The sequence below is a fragment of the Petaurus breviceps genome, unplaced genomic scaffold, assembly GCF_028583685.1.
Source record: "Petaurus breviceps papuanus isolate PSGF00001 unplaced genomic scaffold, PetGlider_PUasm1.0 186, whole genome shotgun sequence".
NCBI lineage: Eukaryota > Metazoa > Chordata > Mammalia > Diprotodontia > Petauridae > Petaurus > Petaurus breviceps.
In genome coordinates, this window is record NW_027185798.1 from 48,291,540 (window position 1) to 48,312,861 (window position 21,322).

The window sequence follows — 21,322 nt, forward strand, 5'->3', positions numbered from 1 at the left end:
TCCTTAGGGAAGCTGGTGTTCCATCCCCCACCCCTAGGGGTTCACCATATTGATACCAGACTTAGTGTCATCATTTCATTCACTTAGCCCACTTACAGCTCAGAACGGATTATTTCATGTCTGTGAGAAAAAATGGTAGATGAGAGAGATGTAATATCTTTTGTGTTTTTTTTAAAAGAAATAATCTAATAATTTTAAATTATTGTACTAACAAATTTTTATTTATTTATTTAAGCTTTTTTTTTTTTAGGGCAATTGGGGTTAAGTGACTTGCCCAAAGTCACATGGCTAGTCAGTGTGGCAAGTGTCTGAGGCTGGGTTTGAACTCAGGTCCTCCTGACTTCAGGGCCGGTGCTCTATTTACTGCACCACCTAGCCACCCCAATGTACTAATAATTTTTAAAAAGGAAAAGAGGAAAGAGATTTTGTTAGTTTTAAGCTTTAGTAGTGTTTGTGATGAAAAACCTCATCCAAAATTTAATCAAGAACACGGAGATCTCTTAGGATAGGAACAGGAATTTATTCTCTTCCCTGGGTGAAGAGGGAGGTCTTCCCCATGACTGATCATGAGGAAGAGGCACTTTACAAAAGGCAGAACAAGAATTTATACCCTAACAGGATCCCTTCTCCCATTGGTTGGGAGGGTCTGGGCTCCAAAATCTTCCCCAATGGTAAACAACAGAGGAGCCCACCACTAGGGCTTACAAAGAACAAGGATGCTGATTGACAGCAAAGGAAAGGGGGGAGGGGGGCAGGGTCTCAAAGCAATGGGGAGGAGTGAGCTCTGGCTGTCCCTGACCCTCACTGGCCGGGAGGAGGGGCCCACAGTGGTGGGAAATCTGAAAGCCTCCTGAAAGGGCTTGCTGCTGATTAACATCAGAAGAAGGAGTGGGGGAAGGGAGAGGGAAGTTCTGAGAAGTTTTCACTTCCGCTCCAGACTGTAGTTTAAAACCGCCCTAAGATTTTTGGGACTTCTAACATTTCTTTCTCTGAATTCCTGAAGAATTAGCATTTCTACTACTATACAGTTGAGCATAAAATGTGTGAAGTGCTTTGTAAACCTCGAAGCGCTATATAAATTCTAGCCGTTATCATCATCATCATCATCACAGTGTTTAGCACAGTGCCTGACACAGTGCAGGTACTTAATAAATGTTTATTGATTTATCATCATCATTCATTGTTACGTTCATGTGCGTTGGTCTTGTTTCCCAGCTACTTAGAAAGCCTCTTATTTTTTTTTTTAGGAGTAACAATTGGTTGGTTTATTGTTAATAATAATTATAAGCTATCTAAATATCAGTTGTCATCTTTGATTGATCTGAACATTGATATTTGTGTTGGCTCTAAAGAAGTCTGAAGCATGACTGTGAAAAGCAGCAACATCACTTCCACTGAAGTCTTCATGCCAAACCTTATCGTAGCCTCGAGGTGACCAAGGGTTCTCAAAGTTCTATGGCAGCACAATACAAAGTCTGTCAGATTCTGTTAACCTATAAGGCTTCTTCTAGTAGAGGTCTGGCAAAGAACTCTGTGTCTGCCATCTGAGGATCAGCCTAGCCATATTAGGAAAGGCTCATCACCAGGAGGCTGGACACTAGGTCATGACTTCTTTTGGATTCAGCAACTCATGAAACCACCTGCCAAGAACTGGAAGGGTTCTGATATAAAGAGGAGGAAAAGCCTCTTATTTTTAAAACAATACTCCCACTATTAAAAAATTATACTATAGCTCAGACCTGTACAACCTGTGGCTCCTGGGCCATAAGTGGCATGCCCAGGGATTTGGGGCGGCTGATGAAAAATGTAGAGGAAAACATCCTTTGGTGGGCTGCAGGTTGTGCAGGCCTATTAGAGCCAGAAAAAATGCTAGTTATCTGTGCCCAATAAGTACATGTGGACCGATCTAATAAAAATTTGAGATTGAAAACTATAAATTGATCTTATTTCTGTTCTGATATTCAAAACACACTGAATTTGAATTTCTGTTCAAACAGCTCAACAGAACATTGTGTCATTCAGCCAAATTTTTCAGATACTTCAGGTGCTCTATCAAAGTCAAGAGAAGAGGTAATATTTCTAAAAGTTTATATTAAAAAGTATTAATAATTTAGTCTTCCTGCTTTACTTTATAATCTTTTGGTTTGAGGAATTTGCTGTTTGGTAAAGAACAGTCATTATTATTAGCAAGTTGTGATCTTTTCCCCGACTATTCATTTCCCTCCTATTTTCCCTTTATCTACATCATGTGGCAAGCCATCACTTTTTTTTTACATAGTTGGATTAAAAAATGCAATAGAAATTTGTAATTATCATAGAAGATAATAGAGCAAATATGATTATGTTTGTGAAGTGCTTTGCAAACCATAAAGTAATATATACATTTGGGCAATTATTACGTAAATGAATTTACCTTCCTTTGGAGAGGAGAGGGGTCATCTCCAGTCATCCTGATGAATATCTGGTCATGGGAGCCAGCTGTCTCTGGAGGAGAAAGTGAGGCTGGTGACCTTGCACAACCCTGCCTCACTTAAATCAAAGTCAACTGCAAGTCATGTCATCATTTCCCTGATTCCATGGTCCTCTTTGAAAATGGACAAACACAACCTGTGAGTAGAACCAAGCTGCCTGAATGGGGACCCAGCTAGTTGGGTAACTCAGCTCGTCCTCTCCCTCTCCTTTCCAAAGGAATTTCACCTATATTCTCAGGACGCTATTCCTGATTTTAAAAAATAAAACTCAATTTGGTGATATACGTTTATTCCTCTGTCTTGTTATTGTGAAAGAAGAAATGAGATGTTTTGAAAAAAACATGAATACTTCTGAGCTTAGTTTACTTATGGAAAGAAAAGTATAAAAATTAGGGAAATTTGAGCCTTCCACAATGAAAACATCTGATGCTAGTTAATGGAACCTTATGACAATCAGATAGGAATCATACTATAACATGCAATTGAAATACATTTAAAACTAAATATGTTTTTAATTTTTAAAACATTACATCCACAGGGTGATAAGTCAAAGAAGCAATTTGTTTGTATTAACACCTTAGAAGACACACAAGCTGTTCGAGCAGTCGCTTTTCATCCAGTTGGTAGTTTGTATGCTGTTGGCTCAAATTCAAAAACTTTGAGAGTATGTGCCTATCCAGAAGTCATTGATCCTAGGTATGTATAAATGATGTTAGTCAAAAAGGTAGTCATCACTGTTTGAATATTTTAATTGTCACATAGACCCTTCTCAGCTGTCATTGTCATTCTTCTACATTCTACTTGGTTAGACTTCTACTTTGTTTTTTAAAATCAGCTATTTTGTCTTAGTTTTTTGCAGATAAAAAATTTATTTAGAGATAGCTGAAATAAATGTGTATGCTTATCTTTATAAAAAAATTTTCAGAAGGATGTATTTTAGGTGACCATTAATTTTAAAATGTCATTTATGTCTTTATGATACATGTGGGTTCAATTGACTATATCAGACAGAATAATAACAATAACAATAACAATAGTGATGGGCAGCTAGATTGCACAGTGAATAGAGTGCTGGGCCTGATGTCAGGAAGACTTGAATTCAAATTCAGCCTCAAGACACTAGTTGTGTGACCCTAGGCAAGTCACTTAACCCTGTTTGCCTTGATTTCCTCATCTGTAAAGTAAACTAGAGAAGGAAATGGCAAACATTCTAGTATCTTTGCCAAGAAAATCCTAAAGGTCACTAAGAGTCAGACATAACTCAAACAACTGAACAACAACAACAGATTAATAATTTTTATTTATGTAGCATTTCATTTTAAGGTCTGCTACTCTATTAGAGAGTATACTGCCTGGTTTGCCTCTCCGTAGGCAGCTTCTAAGCACTCATCATATTGATTCCAGACTTAGTGTGGACACCTAATTGGCTTAGCCCATCTGCAGCTCATAACTGATTATTTATTTCATGTCTGTAGGGAAAAATAGTATATGAAAAAGATTTGCTGTCTTGTTTGGTATGTCTTTTCAAAACATACAATCTAATCATTTAAAAATTATTGTACTAATACTTTTAAAAAACGGAAAAGAGGAACGAGATTTTGTTAACTTGATGGCAGCTAAGTGGCATAGTAGATAGAGTTCTGATGTTGGAGTCAGTAAGACCTGAGTTCAAATCCTACCTCAGATGCTGACTAGCTGTGTGAAAGTAAGTCAGTTAACCCATCTGAGTCTCAGTGTTTTCATCTATAAAATGGGGGTGCTAATAGCACCTACCTCACAGGAATGTTGTGAAGCTCAAATGAGACCACGTATAAAGTGATTTACAAACCTTAAAACACCATGTAAATGCTAATTATTACTTTTATTATTTTTCGTAGTTTACCACATTTGCTCAGTGAGCCTTTAAGCCAGATGTGGATGAAAGAAAACTTTAGAAAGGCACCTAGATTTTGAAATATTAAAAAAATTGTCAGTAAAATCAAGTCTCATACGTGTTATTTAGGAGCAATATTAAACCAAAAATGAATTTTAATGTATTAATAAATATTATTTAATAAAATGTTATTTTGAGCAATTTGTGAACAAGGAGAAAGTTTAAAGTGTATATCATAGTTACTGCATCATAATTATTTTCTCTTTCTAGTGCATATAGCTCTCCTAAGCAGCCAGTGGTACGTTTTAAGAGGAATAAGCATCATAAAGGATCAATCTACTGTGTAGCATGGAGTCCTTGTGGGCAATTATTAGCTACTGGCTCTAATGACAAATATGTCAAAGTACTACCTTTTAATGCGGAGACGTGTAATGCAACAGGTAGGGCACAAGAATTTTTTATAAGTCTGTATATGTTTGATTTCTCCATTGTGCCTCTGACTAAACACTTCATTTTATGCTAATTTTAACTGAAATTAAGGAACTTAACACTTAGTTTTAATGTTTTAATAGCTTAGGTCATGCACATATATTTTTTCATTCATAAACTTTAATTTTGACAGAATGTTGTTTGAGCCTGGATATATTGTTTTAAGTAATATTCCAGGATTGTACTAATAAGGAATTAGTTAATATCTGATTAATATTTCTTTTCTTTGGAGACCTAAGAATGTAGCACCGGTCCTTTAAGCTTTCAGTTCCGGTGAGGTGAAAGAGGAGGAAGAAGAAGAGGAAAGAGGATCAATAATACTATTACAAAATTATTATGAGGACTAGCCATAAAAGCTTGGTCAATCAAAAAGTGCTGTTAATTTGAGTCTTTTTTTTCCACTTAGCAATTTATCTTTTGTTGTTGTATCATTTTTCTTTAAGAGTTATGAGAAATTAATGCTTTGATTTCTCAAGTTTATGTTGTTATAATTTATCCAGAGAAATGAATTGGATAGTAAAATCTAATTCTAAATGAAAAAACACCTTGGAGAATCCCAGCTATGTGTAGTGGGGTATATCAGATTTAAGATAGTTTCATAATCTCAAATTATCACAATAATATACAGTAGTATTCCTTAAATTCATAAGATTTAGTTCATCCTCCTCAGATGAGGAAAAAGGCATCTAAAACAAGTTAAATGATTTCCATAAGGTTAAACAGGTAATAGCAGAGCTGAGGTTAAAATTTTAATCATCTGACTCCAAAATTAGTGTTCTTTTCCTTGTATCATGCTGCTCTTATGACGTAGTTCTTATGTTTTACTTTTTTCAAAATTTTAAATTACTGTTTCAGGACCTGATCTGGAATTCAGTATGCATGATGGGACCATTAGAGATTTGGCTTTTATGGAAGGTCCAGAAAGTGGTGGAGCTATTTTGATAAGTGCTGGAGCAGGAGATTGTAATATTTATACAACAGATTGTCAACGAGGACAGGGCCTCCATGCTCTGAGTGGTCACACTGGTATGTAATACCTGATTTTAGTTGTTTTATGAAAGCCAGTTTTTTTTTTTTTGCTTTTTTGGAGGGAAGTTGGGGTTAAGTGACTTACCCAAAGTCACATGGCTAGTAAGTGTGTCAAGTGTCTGAGGCCGGATTTGAACTCAGGTACTCCTGACTCCAGGGCTGGTGCTCTACTCACTGTGCCACCTAGCCGCCCCAGAAAACTAGTTTTTAAAAGTGTAGTATATGAAGTTGGTAACTCTTCAAAAACATCAAAAAACAAACCAGAATTTAAAAAAAAATTATATATAAAACTGAAAACTCACATGATTTTCAGTTTTAAAAAATTCATATATTAACTGTAACAGGATAGCATGTTTTTTTTCTGTCCCCTTCTGAATCATTTTTTCTGTTTTGAGTATTTTTCTGGATTTTGTTACTATTGTTTATACTGTTTACATAGTTGTAGTCATGATATGTTTGAGAGATTTTGTTTGCATTTCCTTCACTATGTATTATTTCACATTAATCGTAATAGGTTTTTTATTCATATTTGCCCTTCCTTATAGTATAATATTTCATTATTTTCATATGCCATCATTTATTTAGTCATTCCCCAGTTGTTGGATACATAGGTTGTTTCAAGTTAAGTCAATAAGCAGTTAGTCATCATTAAATATTTATCAGCAAACATTTATCAAGTTCTGGCTATGTGCCTGGCACTGTGCTAAAGCACAAAAAGGAGGCATATGGTAGTCCCTGACCTCAAGGAGCTTACAATCTGATGGGGAGACAACATGCAAGCAAATATATACAAAGCAGGCTATATACAGTAAATAATTAGCAGGGAAAGGCACTAGAATTCAGAGGGTCTGGGAAAGGCTTCCAGTAGAAGGTGGGATTTTAGTTAGTACTCAGAACAGGCCTGTACAACATATGGCCCGAGGTCCCCTTACATCTGTTTGTGAGGAAAAACCTCATCCAAAATTTAACCAAGAACGCGGAGATCTCTTAAGATTAGAACAGGAATTTATTCTCTTCCCCATGTGAAGAGGGTGGTCTTCCCCAGGACTGATCAAGAGGAAGAGGCACTTTACAAAAGGCAGAACGAGAATTTATACCCTAAAGTATTCAAATCCCTTCCCGGCTATCCCTTCTCCCATTGGCTGAAAGGTGGGCTCAAGCCCACCACTAGGGCTTACAAAGAACAAGGATGCTGATTGACAGCAAAGGAAAGGGGGGAGGGGGGCAGGGTCTCAAAGCAATGGGGAGGAGTGAGCTCTGGCTGTCCCTGACCCCCACTGGACGGGAGGAGGGGCCCACAGTGGTGGGAAATCTGAAAGCCTCCTGAAAGGGCTTGCTGCTGATTAACAGCAGAAAAAGGAGTGGGGGAAGGGAGAGGGAAGTTCTGAGAAGTTTTTACTTCCCCCCCAGACACACCCACCAAAGGATTTTGAGAAAAAAATGTAGGGTTGCCACTTCACACTCTCATGCTTGTCATGTGACCCAAGGCAACCTAACTTGTGCAGGTTTGACTTAGAGGAAGCTTGGGAGGTCTTTAGAGTAGAGGAGGAAAAGCATTGTGGCTATGGAGGAAAGCCAGAGAAAATGCCTGGGGCTATGTAACAGCCACGAGGCCAATGTGACTGAATCAAAGTTCGTGGTAGGATCTAAGGTATAAGAAGACTTCATAGGTGGGAGGGAGCTAGATTATGAAGGGCTTTGAACATCAAACAACAGTTTTGTATTTGCTCTTGAAGGCAATAAGGAGCCACTGGAGAGCCTTGAGGCAGGCTACCTGACCAGTATCTATTGTAGTAATCCAGGTGTGAGGTGATGAGGGCCAGCAAAAATCAGGGCAGGGTCAGAGGAGAGAAAGGGGTGTATTTGAGAGATGTTGCAGAGGTGAAAGCCTTAGGCCTTGGAAATAGCTTGGAGGGAGTGGGAGGAGAGAGGGGGTACCATGAAAGATAGTGAGGAGTCCATGATGGCTTCTAGGTCTCAAGCTTGAGGGACTGGGAGGATTGGGTTGTCTTGGACAGTGGTAGGGAAGGTAGGAGGGCAGGAAGGTTTGGGGGAAAAAGTAATGAGTTCTGTTTTGGACATACTGAGTTTAAGGTATCTATTGAACATGCAATTTGAGTAAATGCTTACTACGTACCTGGCAATTTTCTAAGAGCCAGGAATAAAAATAGAAGCAGCAAGAAAGACAGTTCTTAGCTTAAATTTTAGTGGGGGAAGATAACATAAAAGGAAGCTGAAAGAGGAGGGTGGATGGAGAAAATAAAAGGGGATGGTAGAGTTAATTCAGAGTCAGGAGTGGAGCCTGGAGAAGAATGAAGACATGGCTGGCCTGTGCACTTCAGTTAACATGGAATTATGGGAGGAAACAGCCCATCAGGAAAAGAGGCCAGAAAAGTACAGGTGTGGAACGAATTTCTAGAAGAAAGAGCTTTGGCATGATGGAAAAAATATGGAGAGGAGGACGAGAGTGTAGCTCCTGAGGCAGACCTGCTGGTCTTTAGCCAGCTCTCTCAGAAAGCTTTCCAAAACAAAAACGACAGATTTTTTTTTGCTACGATGTATAATGCTACTAGAATAATTTTGTATATTTAGATCTCCCTTCCCCCCCATGATAACATCATAGAATCATAGATCAAATCCTTAGGGTGTAAATTTAATAAGGGAACTCACTTTGATGTCTATTTTATTGTGGAATTGTGATGAGTACCTTTCATCTGAAGAGACTACTCCATTTTAAGATATACTTTACTATTCTAAATTGTGGATTTTGAATAATGAGGTAGTATTTTTTTCTACTCTAGATTTCCATTAATTAGGCTTGTGTGTTGGGAAGCATTGTGAGATCCTAGAGTACAGTTTGACTAAGGAAAGATTGTTCAATATCATCTTTACACAGATGGTTTCCGGATCTATATATTCAGGCCTAGCCTTTCTCCTGAGTTCCAGTCTTTCATTACCAATTGCCTTTTGTACATCTCCAACTAGATGTTCGGTAGTCATACAAAACTCATTATATCCAGACAAAACTCACTGTCTTTTCCCTCAAACCTTCCCCTCTCACTCTTTCCCTTTTACTGCTGAGGGTACCACTGTCCTCCAAGTAAACCAGGCTTGCAACCTTGCTGTCATTCTCAACTCACTCTCATTCCATGTATTCATTTTGTGGCTACATCTTGTCATTTCTACCTTCACATCTCTTGCATATATATGTATATGGAATGTAGGAAAGGAGATATTTATATGTGTGTGTGTACATATATATATATATGTATATATATATATACATATATATATATATATATATATCTCCTTTCCTACATTCATACACCCAAGGCCTTACCACCTCTCATTTGGATTATTTCAGTAGCCTTCTAATTGGTCTCCCTTAAGTCCTTCTTTAAGGAGAGGCATCTGGATACAGTGGATAGAGTGATGGACCCAGTGTTCTTATCTGGCCTCAGACACTTACTAGCCGTGTGACCCTGGGCAAGTCACTTAACTCTGTTTGCCTCAGTTTCCTCATCTGTAAAATGAACTGGAAAAGGAAATGACAAACCACACCAATATCTCTGCCAAGAAGAGTAGGACACAACTGAAAAACAACAAAGCTGAAATAAGGGAAGGGGTAGAACATAAGGACTCCAGTTCCTGGTGGCTGTTAGGGGCAGCGAGGTGGTGCAGTAGATAGGGCACCCCACCTGGAGTCTAGAAGACCCGAGTTCAAATCTAGTCTCAGACACTTAACTAGCTGTGTGACCCTGGGCAAGTCACTCAGCCCTTTTTTCTCAGTTTCTGCATCTGTTAAAATGAACTGGAGAAGGAAATGGCAAAACCATTCTAGTATCTTTGCCAAGAAAGACCTAAATGGGGTCACAAAGAGTCAGACCTGACTGAAAAGCAACTAAACAACAAAAATTCCCTCCCCTTTCCAATCCATCCTCTATACAGTTTGCCACAGGTATTTTCTTGAAGTCCAGGTCTGACCATGTTATCTCCTACTCAGTAAAATCTGGTGGCTCCATTTTACCTTTAGGTTTAAACATGAAGTTCTCTGTCTTAAAGCTCTTCAGAACTTGACCTCTTCTTATTTCCAGACTTCTTACACTTGATTTCCTTCCATGTACTCTAATCCAGCCACACTGGCCTACTTGCCCTTCCTTACAAAGGGCATTCTGTCTTCAGTCTTGTGCTTTTGTGCTAGCTGCTCTTCATCCCTGGAATGTTCTCCCTCTTTACCTTCACCTTTTATCTCCTCTGACTTCCTTCAGGCCTTAGCTCAAATTTTACCTGTTACTGGAGGTCTTTCTGTTCCCCCTACCTGCTAATGCCTTGCCCTCTCATCCATCTCCTCCATATAGATCTTGTTTATACCTAGTCATTTACATGCCTCCTCTACTAGAATGTGAACTGCTTGAGATCAGGGACTAGTTTTCTCTTTCTTTGTATCCCCAGCATTAGCACAATGTCTGGCAGTAAGACAGTAGAGCTTGTTGACTAACTCAATAATATTGTTACTACTACTAATCAAATGTATAGAGTTTTAAAGTTTACAAATCACTTTACATACATAGTCTTATTTGTGTGCCCTACCATTCCTGTGATGTTGAATACAGGTGTTATCCCCATTTTTCAAAGGAAGAAACTTGGGCACGGAAAGATTAAGTGATTTTCTAAGATCATACCACTAAGTGTTAGAGGCAGGATTCAACCTGAGGATTTTCTGACTCTTAGTTCAGCACTATCCATTCTGTCACAATATTTCCTGTTACCATGTTTAGTGTTATGTACATTACTTCAAAGATGTAGGATATCACCAGTGTAGTTATTCACTTTGCTGATTTACATCATAATCCATCAACATATTAGTATTATGGCTTTCATGATTCTGATTTTTTTAAAAATCATCATGAGATAACTTATCAGGTGATGGGCCTCTGTGAACTACCTAGGCTTAATCTCTAGTAATAGATATGCTGTCTATCACCAGGCTGATATTTAAAACCCTTACATCTTTCTGGTGGCATCACCTCCACACTTGAACAGGACAACAGAGTGTAGGATTTCTGTGTAGGGTTGTGTTTATAATTGCACTGTAATTCTTTGAAAATTGTTTATCCACATTTGAGACACATGGTAAATCACTGTTAATCAGAATAGCCCATTCTCTGTCCATTCCTAGTTACTGAATTTTATCTGTGTGAGAGGGAGTTTTATTTTACAGTAACCTGCTATATGATCTTTTTTTACATACAGGTCATATTTTAGCACTTTATACTTGGAGTGGATGGATGATTGCATCTGGTTCCCAAGATAAGACTGTTAGATTCTGGGACCTGCGAGTACCAAGCTGTGTTCGGGTTGTCGGCACAACATTCCATGGAACTGGTAGGTTTTTCTTGAACCTAACTGAATGATTGTATATAATATCAGATTTAAAATTTACTCTGGATTTTTTTATTCCTATTTTTAATGATAGGAATGATAATATTAATACTTCATGTTCCTATAGAGCTTTACATTTTTCTAAGTGGCTTTACCTTTTTTGAGGGTCCCTTACAGCTCTTAGTGATTCCCCCATGACCTTTTTCTTCATAATTCTTTGAGATAAGTAGGGCACTTGTTATCAATGAGCCTAGAGAAGTTAAGGTGGCAAGGTCCCACAGGAAGTTTGTCACAAAGCCAGTACTAAAACCTCAGACCTTTCAATTCTTAGGTAAATGTTTTTCCGATGACCTCTTTATCCATGTAATTGAAAGTAATAATAATGATAATAATTATTTATATGGTGTATTAAGGGCTAAGAAGCATCTCCTTTTCTCATTTGAAACTCACCACAATCCAATGAAGTAGGTACGACAAGTATTTCTCCATTTTACAGATGAGTAAACTGAGTTGGCTTACATACCCAGCAGATGTCAGAAGTGGGGTTTGAGTTCAAATCTTGGAGACTTCCAAGTTCAGCACTCTGTGACAACTGCTTATCTTATTAACTTATATATTAACATTTTCCTCTGTCGTTAACATGCTATTTATCACTCCTTTCATTGGCAAACTCCTACCTCTGTTCTCAAACTTTTTTTAACTACCCCATCTTCTTAAATTTTAGCATTCTGACTTGTCTCTCTTTCCCTCATTGAAACAGAACTCTTGATTGTCATCAGTGAACTCCTTATCACCAAATCCAGTGGACTTTTCTCAGTCTGAATTCTCTTATGTTTTAGTAGTTTTCTTTGCTTATTTGTATTAGCACTATTAACCTGCTCCCTCCTTGACACTCTTGAATCCTTAGTTTTATTGTTGATATACTATCCTATTTTTCCTGCCATCCCTGGATGGCATTCTCCTTTCTTCATTGGCACCTCTTCCTTCCTGCAAACATAGACATTTCCTGGGGTTCAGTCCTTGGACTTCTACTTTTCTCTATATATGCTTTATTGACTATTTTATCTATGTCCCCAATTTCTGATTATTACCTCTGTATAGAGATAACCTTTAGATCTGTTATCTTCTGTCATAACTTTTGTCCCAGATTTCATTCTTGCATTTCTAATCATATTGTACTTTTCCAAGTGAATGTCCCAAAGTCATCCTATACTTATATTAAGGTGTCTAAAACAACTCTTCCTGGACTTCCTGTTTCTGTTACTGGTAATAGTCATCTAGGTTTTATATCTTTCAGTAATCTTTGGTAGCTTTCCCCTCTGATAAGTTACTAATTACTTCTGTCTCTTTAAAATGCCATAAGTGTGACTCCTTCCTTTCCATCTTTAGTGCTAACACTCTAGTTCAGGAAAATTTTCACCCTTTACTTGAATTTTCTGTTACAGACTTTTACTACTGAGTCTAACCTTTATTTTCACCATTTCATAATATGTGCAATTATAAAGCCAATTTTCTAAAACAGAGCTTTTATCATATCACTCTTAGAAATATTAGGTGTTTACTTTTTTCTGCAAATAAAATCTAGGCTCTTTAGCCTGACATCCAAAAATTTGTATCATCAAGCCTTTGTTTACCTTAACAGAATTATTTCCTACTCCCATCATAAACCTTCCAGCTAAATAAATGCTTGGTAATTGAAAAAATGAACTAAAAGAATAAAAAAATCTACTAGCTAAACTAGTGTTTTCATTCTATTCCAAACATTATCTTCTGCTTTCCTACTTCCACACTTTGTTTTGCCCATATAATTCTCCTTGCCTAGAATTCAGTGCACCTATTTAAATACTAACTATCCTGCAAAATCCAAATCATATCCTTTCTTCTGTGTGAAGCCTTCTCAGTCACTGAAGGACATAATTATTGCCCTTTCTTCTGAAATCATAGCACATTATCCAAACTGTTTATTTGGAAAATTAATCATGTGCTACCTTATAACATCAAATATTGCTTCTTTTGTATGAATCCTCTTATCCTTCTAGCTAGAAGTAATTCTTCTCTCCTTGAATCTGCCCATTCTGTTTGATCTCTCCTCTGTACTAAATTATATAAAATGTCTTATTACCCCAGTAGGTGGCATACTTTCTGACTTGACTTAAAAAAAAATTTGGGGTGGCTAGGTGGTACAGTGAATAGAGTACCTGCCCTGGAGTCAAGAGGACCTGAGTTAAAATCTGGCCTCAGACACTTGATACTTAACCAGCCATGTGACCTTGGGCAAGTCACTTAACCCCAATTGCCCTGCCTTCCCCCCTCCAAAAAGGAAAAAAAAATTGTACACTACTAGACCAGTACAATTTCTTTCACAAAGATTATGCTTAATAAATGTTTTAAAATCCTTTATTATTTAACTTTTCCTTATTTTGTTTCTCCCAGATTGTAAGTTTTGAGGGCAAAGACCATGTCTGATCGTTCTTTCTTTTATTTTTCATTATATTTTAATTTATTTTAAACTTAAATGCAAAATAAGAAAAGAAAAGCATTATCATGTACACAGCAGAACATAAAGCAGAAGTAACTGACTGTGGTTGGGCTATATCTGTTTTGCCTGCTCATTTAAAAAAAAATTTAGCTGCTTGTTACTATAATCACCTCTTATCATGGGGTGTGGGGAATGATGCCTCTGGTCTTAGGTCCTTACTTACTGTTATTTTTTGAGCTTTGTCCTGAGCCCAGCCTCTGTGCTCCTTTCCCCCTCCAAGCCACAGCTAGGGACCCCAGGCATTCTATGCTGGAAGGGCTCTTGCTCCCCGAGAACCTTCAGCTCTCCCCTCTGACCTGGACCCAAGACCATGACCTCAGCTCTTCTGTAATTACCCACAGACAGCAGTGTCCCTGCCCTGCTGGTTCTGCGCTCACCAGGCATGTGTTGGTTCCTTCTTGCCCAGGACTACGTATTGTCAGCACAGCCGTACCTGGAATCCTTTGTCAACAGAGGCTCCTTCAGTCTCCCTATGCTTAGATGCCCAACTTCTCACACTGTCTGGGAGGTGCTGCCACAGCCGCTTGTTGTTTCCGTGAAGCTAGACTAGAGGTATTTACACTTCACTCAAGCCAAACCTCCAGCCTGGGATCTTTCTTCAGATCTTCTCCAGTGGTCCCAGGAGGACCACTTTTCTGCCCCAGCTCTTGTTTATTTTTGCTACTTTACATTCACCCTTTAGGTGCTCTTTTGTCTTGTTTGTGGAGGAGGTCTGGAGAGGTTAGAATTTTCTGATCTATTTTGTCATATTGCGAGAATTCTCTCTGGCCCCATGCCTGATAATTTTTTTTAACTTTTCTGTAGCACCTACTGCATTGCTTTGCACTTAGGTATCAAAATAAATATTTGTTAATTTATGAGTAAGAATTTCTCAGTGTTATTGAATGATCTTGATAAGCTTAATTAATGATCTGGTTTACTACCAACCACATGGAGAACTTTGACCAATTAATTTGAGTTGGTGTTGCATAGGGAAATAGCATATTCGATTTGGAGTCAGGATATCTGGATTTGAATTGTGGCTTTAACACTTTATAGAATCAGAGGATCTCAAAATTGGAAGATGCCATCTACTTCAATTCATATCTGAACAAATCACCTACAACATATTCGACAGTCCAACCGTTGCTTGAAGATCTTGTGCTTGAAGTTCCAGTTCTGGTTGAGCCTTCTCTCATATCACCTGATAAAAGGTCTTAGAGAACTTGATATACTTCTTGTTCTTTACTACCACCTCCAGACTCTCTCTCTTTCACAATCATTAAGCAAATTCTCCTTCAGGGTCACTCTATCACCCACTCCCATTTCTTCCTCCTTTTTCAAGTGCATATAATTTTCCTCCCCAAACCACTTCCCGCCCCATACAAGATATTTCAACATATGTGTTGATGTTCCCTTAAACACTCTAACTTGGAGTTCCTTTGTCTTCTTAACGCCATGACTTATTTTTCCATTCCATCTCAGTTACACTCAGGAGTGGTTACATCCTTGATTTTTCTATCACTCAAAAGTGTTTCACTTCTGTCATGAATTCTGAAACTACTTTATACAAACATATTGTTCCATCTTTTTCATAATTATATTCTCTCTCTTATTCTTTTTTTTGCTGAAACAGTAAACATATCCAACTCTTATCTTGAAAAGAAACCTTATTAGACACTATCATCCTATATTTCTCTTTCATTTCTTACTCAAACTCCTTGAAATAGCTGTCTGTATTGAAATAGCTGTCTGTTACATTCACTTCCTTTCCCTCTCTCTCTCTCTGAAACCAGGAGGTTTTTCATCCTCACCATATCTTTCAATCCATCTACCAGCTGGTACTTTACCAGACCATCTGCTCTGGCTTCACTTCTTTCCCTTCCCAGTGTCTACCCTTTAGTTAACCAGTTCAATTCTATTCTCTACTATCAAATTCCTTGTTTCCTTGTCTTATTGCTATCCATAACTTGTGAAACCCCAACACTGGATTACCCCCATCTGCCTTCTTTTCTCTGACTTATGTAACTTAACAAAGCTGGTAGAAGTCACATAACCATGCTAACTAGGTATACTGCAATATATGTCATGTAGTTTCCACTGGTGTCTCACCACAACAGGACAATACTTCTGCTTCATCCTCATTGATTTTATATTCCACTCTCCACAGAAGCCGTTTTAAACCATGTCCTCTCAAGGTTCCAGCACCACCTCTGTCCACAATTGTTTTAGCTGAGGACCCCACCTTCTGTTTTACCAAGAAAATTGAGACCATTTGCCATGAGCCCTTCCTCTTCCTTTCTTTACATCTCGCAAACCCTTGATATCCTCCCAACATTCTTTCCTCCTTTACTCCAGTTTGTTGAAGATATTCTTCTCCTTGTCAAGGCCAACTTCTTTACGTGTTACATCCCTTCCTTTTTTCTCCAGAATGTTACCTTCACAATCATCTTCTCACAGTATAACATGCTTATGAACATATACACCTGTCCTATCCTGAAAAAAATCCTCACTACACCCTACTGCCATCCCCTTAAGCTATTATCCTATATCTTTCATTTCTTAGCCAAATTCTTAGAAAAATCTGCCCATACTGGTTGCCCTCACTTTTCAACCCTCTGCAAACTGGCATCACACAATCAACAAGCATTTATTATGTACCTATCGTCTTCTAGGGAATGGCAATACAAAGACAAAAATGAAGTAGACCCTGCCCTCTAGAAGTTACACTCTATTGGAGGAGATAATATTTGTGCATGTTATATATTTACATATATAAAAGAAGTATCTGTTATATAATGTACATACGTGTATACACAAAAAATAAATACAAATTTATCTTTGAGGGGTAGAGAGGGCACTAGGAGCCAAAGAATCAGGAAAGACTTCATATAGAAGGTGGTACTTGAGCTCAGTTTTGAGGAAACAAGGGACTCTTTAAAAGATTGAGGTGAGGATGGGGCATATTCCATATATGGGAGCTGACCAATGCAAAGACAAGGAGACAGAAGATGTACTATAATTTGTGAAAAATATAAGAAGGCTAGTTGGATCATAAAGTGTGGGAAGGGGAGATATGATAATGCTAACCGGGTAGGTTTAGATTTGATCCTAGAGGCAATAGAGACCAATAGAAGTTTGAGTGCGGAGTGACCAGGTTAGATCTGTGCTTTGTTAAAATTGCTATGGCTGCTATGTAAGGATGGATTGGAGAAGAGAAATTTGAGGCAAGGAAACCAATTAGAAGACTGTTGCATTCTCAGCTATTACTAAGGTGAGAGATGATGATGGCATGACTAGCTTAGTGGCTGTGTAAGAAGGGATAGATTTGAGAGATGTTATAGAATTAGAAATGATAAGATTGGCAGATGATTGGATAGGTAGGGTGAGGGAGAGTGAGGAGTCAAAGTTAACATAGCAAGGTTGTAAATCTGAGTGACTAGAAGGATGCTGGTACTGTTGTCAGATAGAATTATAGGTCAGAGTAGTGTTCAAGTAGTAATATTCTGTTTTGAACATGTTAACTTTGAGTTACCTATGGATCATTGATTCTGAAATGTCTAATAGGTATAGATGTGAGATTGAAGTTCAGGAGAGAGACTGGGAATGGGTATATAGATCTTGGAATAATTTGAATAGAGATGATAATGAAACCTTTGGATACTGATGAGGTTACCAAGTGAGAGCATAGAGAGAAGAGGGTCTAGGATAAGTGTCTGGGTACCCCCACATCCACAGGATATGGATGATATTGAGAAGGACGAGTTAAGACAGGAGGATAACCCAGAGAACAGTATCACAAAGCCCAGTGAGGAGATAGTATCCAGAAGGAAAGGGTGGTCGTTATTGTCAAAAGATAGGTCAAAAAAGATGAGGATTAAGAAAAAGCCATCATATTTGGCAAGTAAGAGATCACTCATCTGTTCTCTTCAAAGTAACTAATGATGTCTTAATGACAATACTTTAAAAACTCTTTCTGGTAGTACCATTTTTGTCAAAATAAATCACTAGAAGTCGGGTAGTTGTCATCCTTTTTTGTAAGTGTTGGGAGGTTCTCTGTTATGTCTTAGACATGTCTTGGAAAGATAACAAACTTCTTTGTTGTTATCAGGTCATGAAAAGGTTGCCTCAGTACCATTACTGCACAGCTTTGGTTGTTGTGCTTTATCATTCCTTGGAAGACAGCTAACTGTTCTCTTCTATAAGAGGTTCAAATTGTTGTTGTTGTTTAAATTAAAAATTATCGTTTTCTTTTTATTTTTCTCTGACTCATGATATTCTTCTACATTCCAAGCCCCTGACAAAGATAAGGTTTCCCTTCTGCCTCTAAAGTCTCTTTTTTGGTTTGTTTTTGCTCCCCTTCCCCATTAAAGCCTGACTTCCAGGAAGATTTAGACAAGGAACACATAATTGTCCTTGATAATCTGGAATGTGGGGAAGTATTCTTTAAACTCCTTCATCTTATCATCTTGAAGGAAAAGAAGTTACTTTTATTTTTATTTTTAGTTTTATACTTAATAATTTAATTTTTTTGATTGATGAGAATATTTAGAGATAAATCTTCCCTAAGGACTGCTTTGGCTATATTGTAAAAATTTTGGTTTATTGTTGCATTTTTGGCATATTTCTTTGAAAAAATTATCTTTTGTTTCTATGATTTCTATGATTCCTTGACTCACCAGTTCTTTAGGATTAAATTATTTAAGTCTTCAAATCTTCATTTGAATCTTTTCTTCAATGGTCCTTTATTGGTTATAATCTTTATGGCTTTGTGCCCAGTAAAAGATGTACCTAACATTTATTTATTTGCCTACATTTTTGTGCTTTTTTTATATCTGTGTATACAATCAGTTACCATTTGGTAACCACCAGAGATGCATCATATCAGATTTTTCTAAAATTCTGTTCATGTCTTGAACTTCTTTTTTTTTTTAATCTTTTAACTTGATTTGTCTAGGTCTGAAAGAGGCACATCGAGGTCCCCAACCATTACAGTTTTGCTCACTGTTTCTCTCTGTATTGAATTAGCTTTTCCTTTTAAGTACCTGGGTGCTGTGCCATTCAGTGTTTATATATACATTATATATATATATATGTATATAATATACACACACACACATATATATATATATATACACATATAATATTGATTTTATTTCTTTGCATGTGGTACTTTTAAGCTCAGTGTAGATTCCCTGCTTAACTCTTCCTCTTATTTCGTCTAAGACCATGATTACCACTTTTGCTTTTTTGGGCCGGTAGCCCCAGGAGCGGCTGCTGCCTTTACTATAGGTCCTACACAGGACAATACTTCTTTCTCACCCAGTTCTGAAACACCCCCTTCCTGGGCTGAGGGGCCCCTGCTGCCAGTAATTCAGTCTCCTGGGGTCTGCTCTGACTTTGCTCTGCCCTTGCTTTTTTGGATTCATCTTAGACATAGTAAATTCTGTTCCATTCCCTCATTTTAACTCGTGTGAATCTTAGTTTCAAATATATTTGTTCTAAATAACGTATTGTTGGATTCTACTTTCTAATCTATTTTACTAACCTCTGTTTTATGGGTGAGTTCTCCCATTCATATTCATGGTTAGAATTGTTGATTTGTTTTTTCCTTCCCTCATTTCCTCTTACACTTTTTCTTCTCTTTACCTTTATTCTTTTTACAAAGAAGACTGTGGGGGGAGGGGACAGAAGAGAATAAGCATGTATATAGCACCTAGTACATGCCATACCCTGTGTTAAGCACTTCACAAATATCTCATTTAATCCTCACAACAACCCTGAGAAGTAGGGTCTGTTATTAACCTTATTTCTATAGTTGAGGAAATTGAGGCAAACAGAAGTGACATGACTTGCCCAGGGTCACATAGCTAGTAAAGACTGAGGCTGGATTTGAACTCAGGACTTGCTGATTCTAGCCCCAGCACTCTTGTGTACACTATAGCACCTAGCTGCCTCATTTAAAAAGCAAAAGAAGGATGTGATCATAATAATCTTTAATGGAAGTAGTTTATGGAAGCCCTGATCATCTCTCTTTTATTTGCAGCATAGTCTTGTATGATTTTGATTGTGGTTCCTTGGTCCTTCAGTGCTTTATTGTTTAAATTATTTTTATTTTGGGGGGCATCTAGGTGGTACAGTGAATAGAGCACCAGCCCTGGAATCAGGAAGACCTGAGTTCAAATCCAGCCTCAGACACCTGGCATACTTACTAGCCATGTGACTTTGGACAAGTCACTTAATCCCAATTGCCCTCCAAAAAGCAAAAAAAAAATAATAATCCACTTTTGCTTTGGTTACTATAAGCAAAACTGTATCTCATAGTTTCAAATAATACTTTTTGAAATTGATTACCTTTATTCAAAGAACATTAAGTCTTTGATTCAAGTGAGACCAAGGGCTTCAGACACAATACCATTTTTAAATACACGTAACGGAGGATTTAGTGCTATATGTTTCTATAGATAGTTGATATCTTTCTTATATATGCTTCTAATTTTCAAGTTTTTTGACCATTTTGTAATATTTCTTATCATCTCATGGAATTATGGAGTTCTGTTTGCTTCATTCTGTTTTTTTTAAATTAAATTTTATGTTTATTTTTAGTTTACAACATTCATTTCCACAGGATTTTGAGTTACAAAATTTTCCCTGTATTTCCCCTACCCACCACCCCAAAACTTCAATCCCACTGTATACCACTTCCCCCAATCTGCTCTTTGCTATATCCTCCCCATCCTCCCTCTGACTTTCCAATAGAGCAAGATGGATCTCCATACCCCAGTGCCTGTAGATCTTATTTCCCAGTTGCATGTAAAATAATAATAATTTTTTAAACATTTGATTTTAAAACTTTTGAGTTCCAGATTCTTCCCCTTCCTCCGTCGTCACCCACCCTTACTGGGAAGATAAGCAATTCAATATAGATTGTACATGTGTAGCTACACAAAACATTTCCATAGTGGATATATTGTGAAAGACTGACTATATTTCCCTCCATCCTATCCCGCCCCCCACTTGTTCTATTCTCTACTTTGACCCTGTCCCTTTTCAAAAGTGTGTGCTTCTAACTACCCTTCTCCCCAACCTGCCCTCCCCTCTCTCATCCCTTTCCCCCCCTACTCTCCTGTCGGGCAAGATACCCAATTTAGTGTGCATGTCATTCCCTCCCTAAGCCCTTTTGTCTTCCTGTTCTTTCCCTTCATTGTAAGTTTTCTCTTGCCTCTTCTATATGAGATAATTTACCCCATTCTGTCTCTCCCCATCTCCTCTCATTATATTCCTCTCTCACCTCTCAATTTCACCTTTTAAATATCATCCCTTCCTATTCAGTTGATCCTGTGCCCTCTGTCTATGTATACCTGTACACATATATACACACACTCACATATGTATTCATATGTACATATACCCTCTTATATAGACATATATGTGTATGTATACATATACATACATTTATAATCCCTTCAACTATCCTCATACTGAGAAAAGTTTCGTAAGTTACAATTATCATTTTTCCATGTAGGCATGTAAATAGTTCAACTTTGGTAAGTTCCTTAT

At 37.6% G+C, this 21,322-nt stretch overlaps 1 protein-coding gene across 6 annotated transcripts in view; it reads left to right on the forward strand.

Annotated features, from left to right (window-relative positions):
- Positions 1-21,322, forward strand: part of WDR47 (WD repeat domain 47) — a 77,461-nt gene that overhangs the window by 49,809 nt on the left and 6,330 nt on the right. For all 6 annotated transcript variants that reach the window (XM_069090463.1, XM_069090459.1, XM_069090460.1 and 3 more), the window contains exons 9-13: positions 1,998-2,070; positions 3,010-3,167; positions 4,615-4,784; positions 5,689-5,859; positions 11,116-11,247. In XM_069090463.1, the coding sequence (XP_068946564.1) occupies positions 1,998-2,070; positions 3,010-3,167; positions 4,615-4,784; positions 5,689-5,859; positions 11,116-11,247 (704 nt within the window). The remainder of the gene's footprint in view (positions 1-1,997; positions 2,071-3,009; positions 3,168-4,614; positions 4,785-5,688; positions 5,860-11,115; positions 11,248-21,322) is intronic.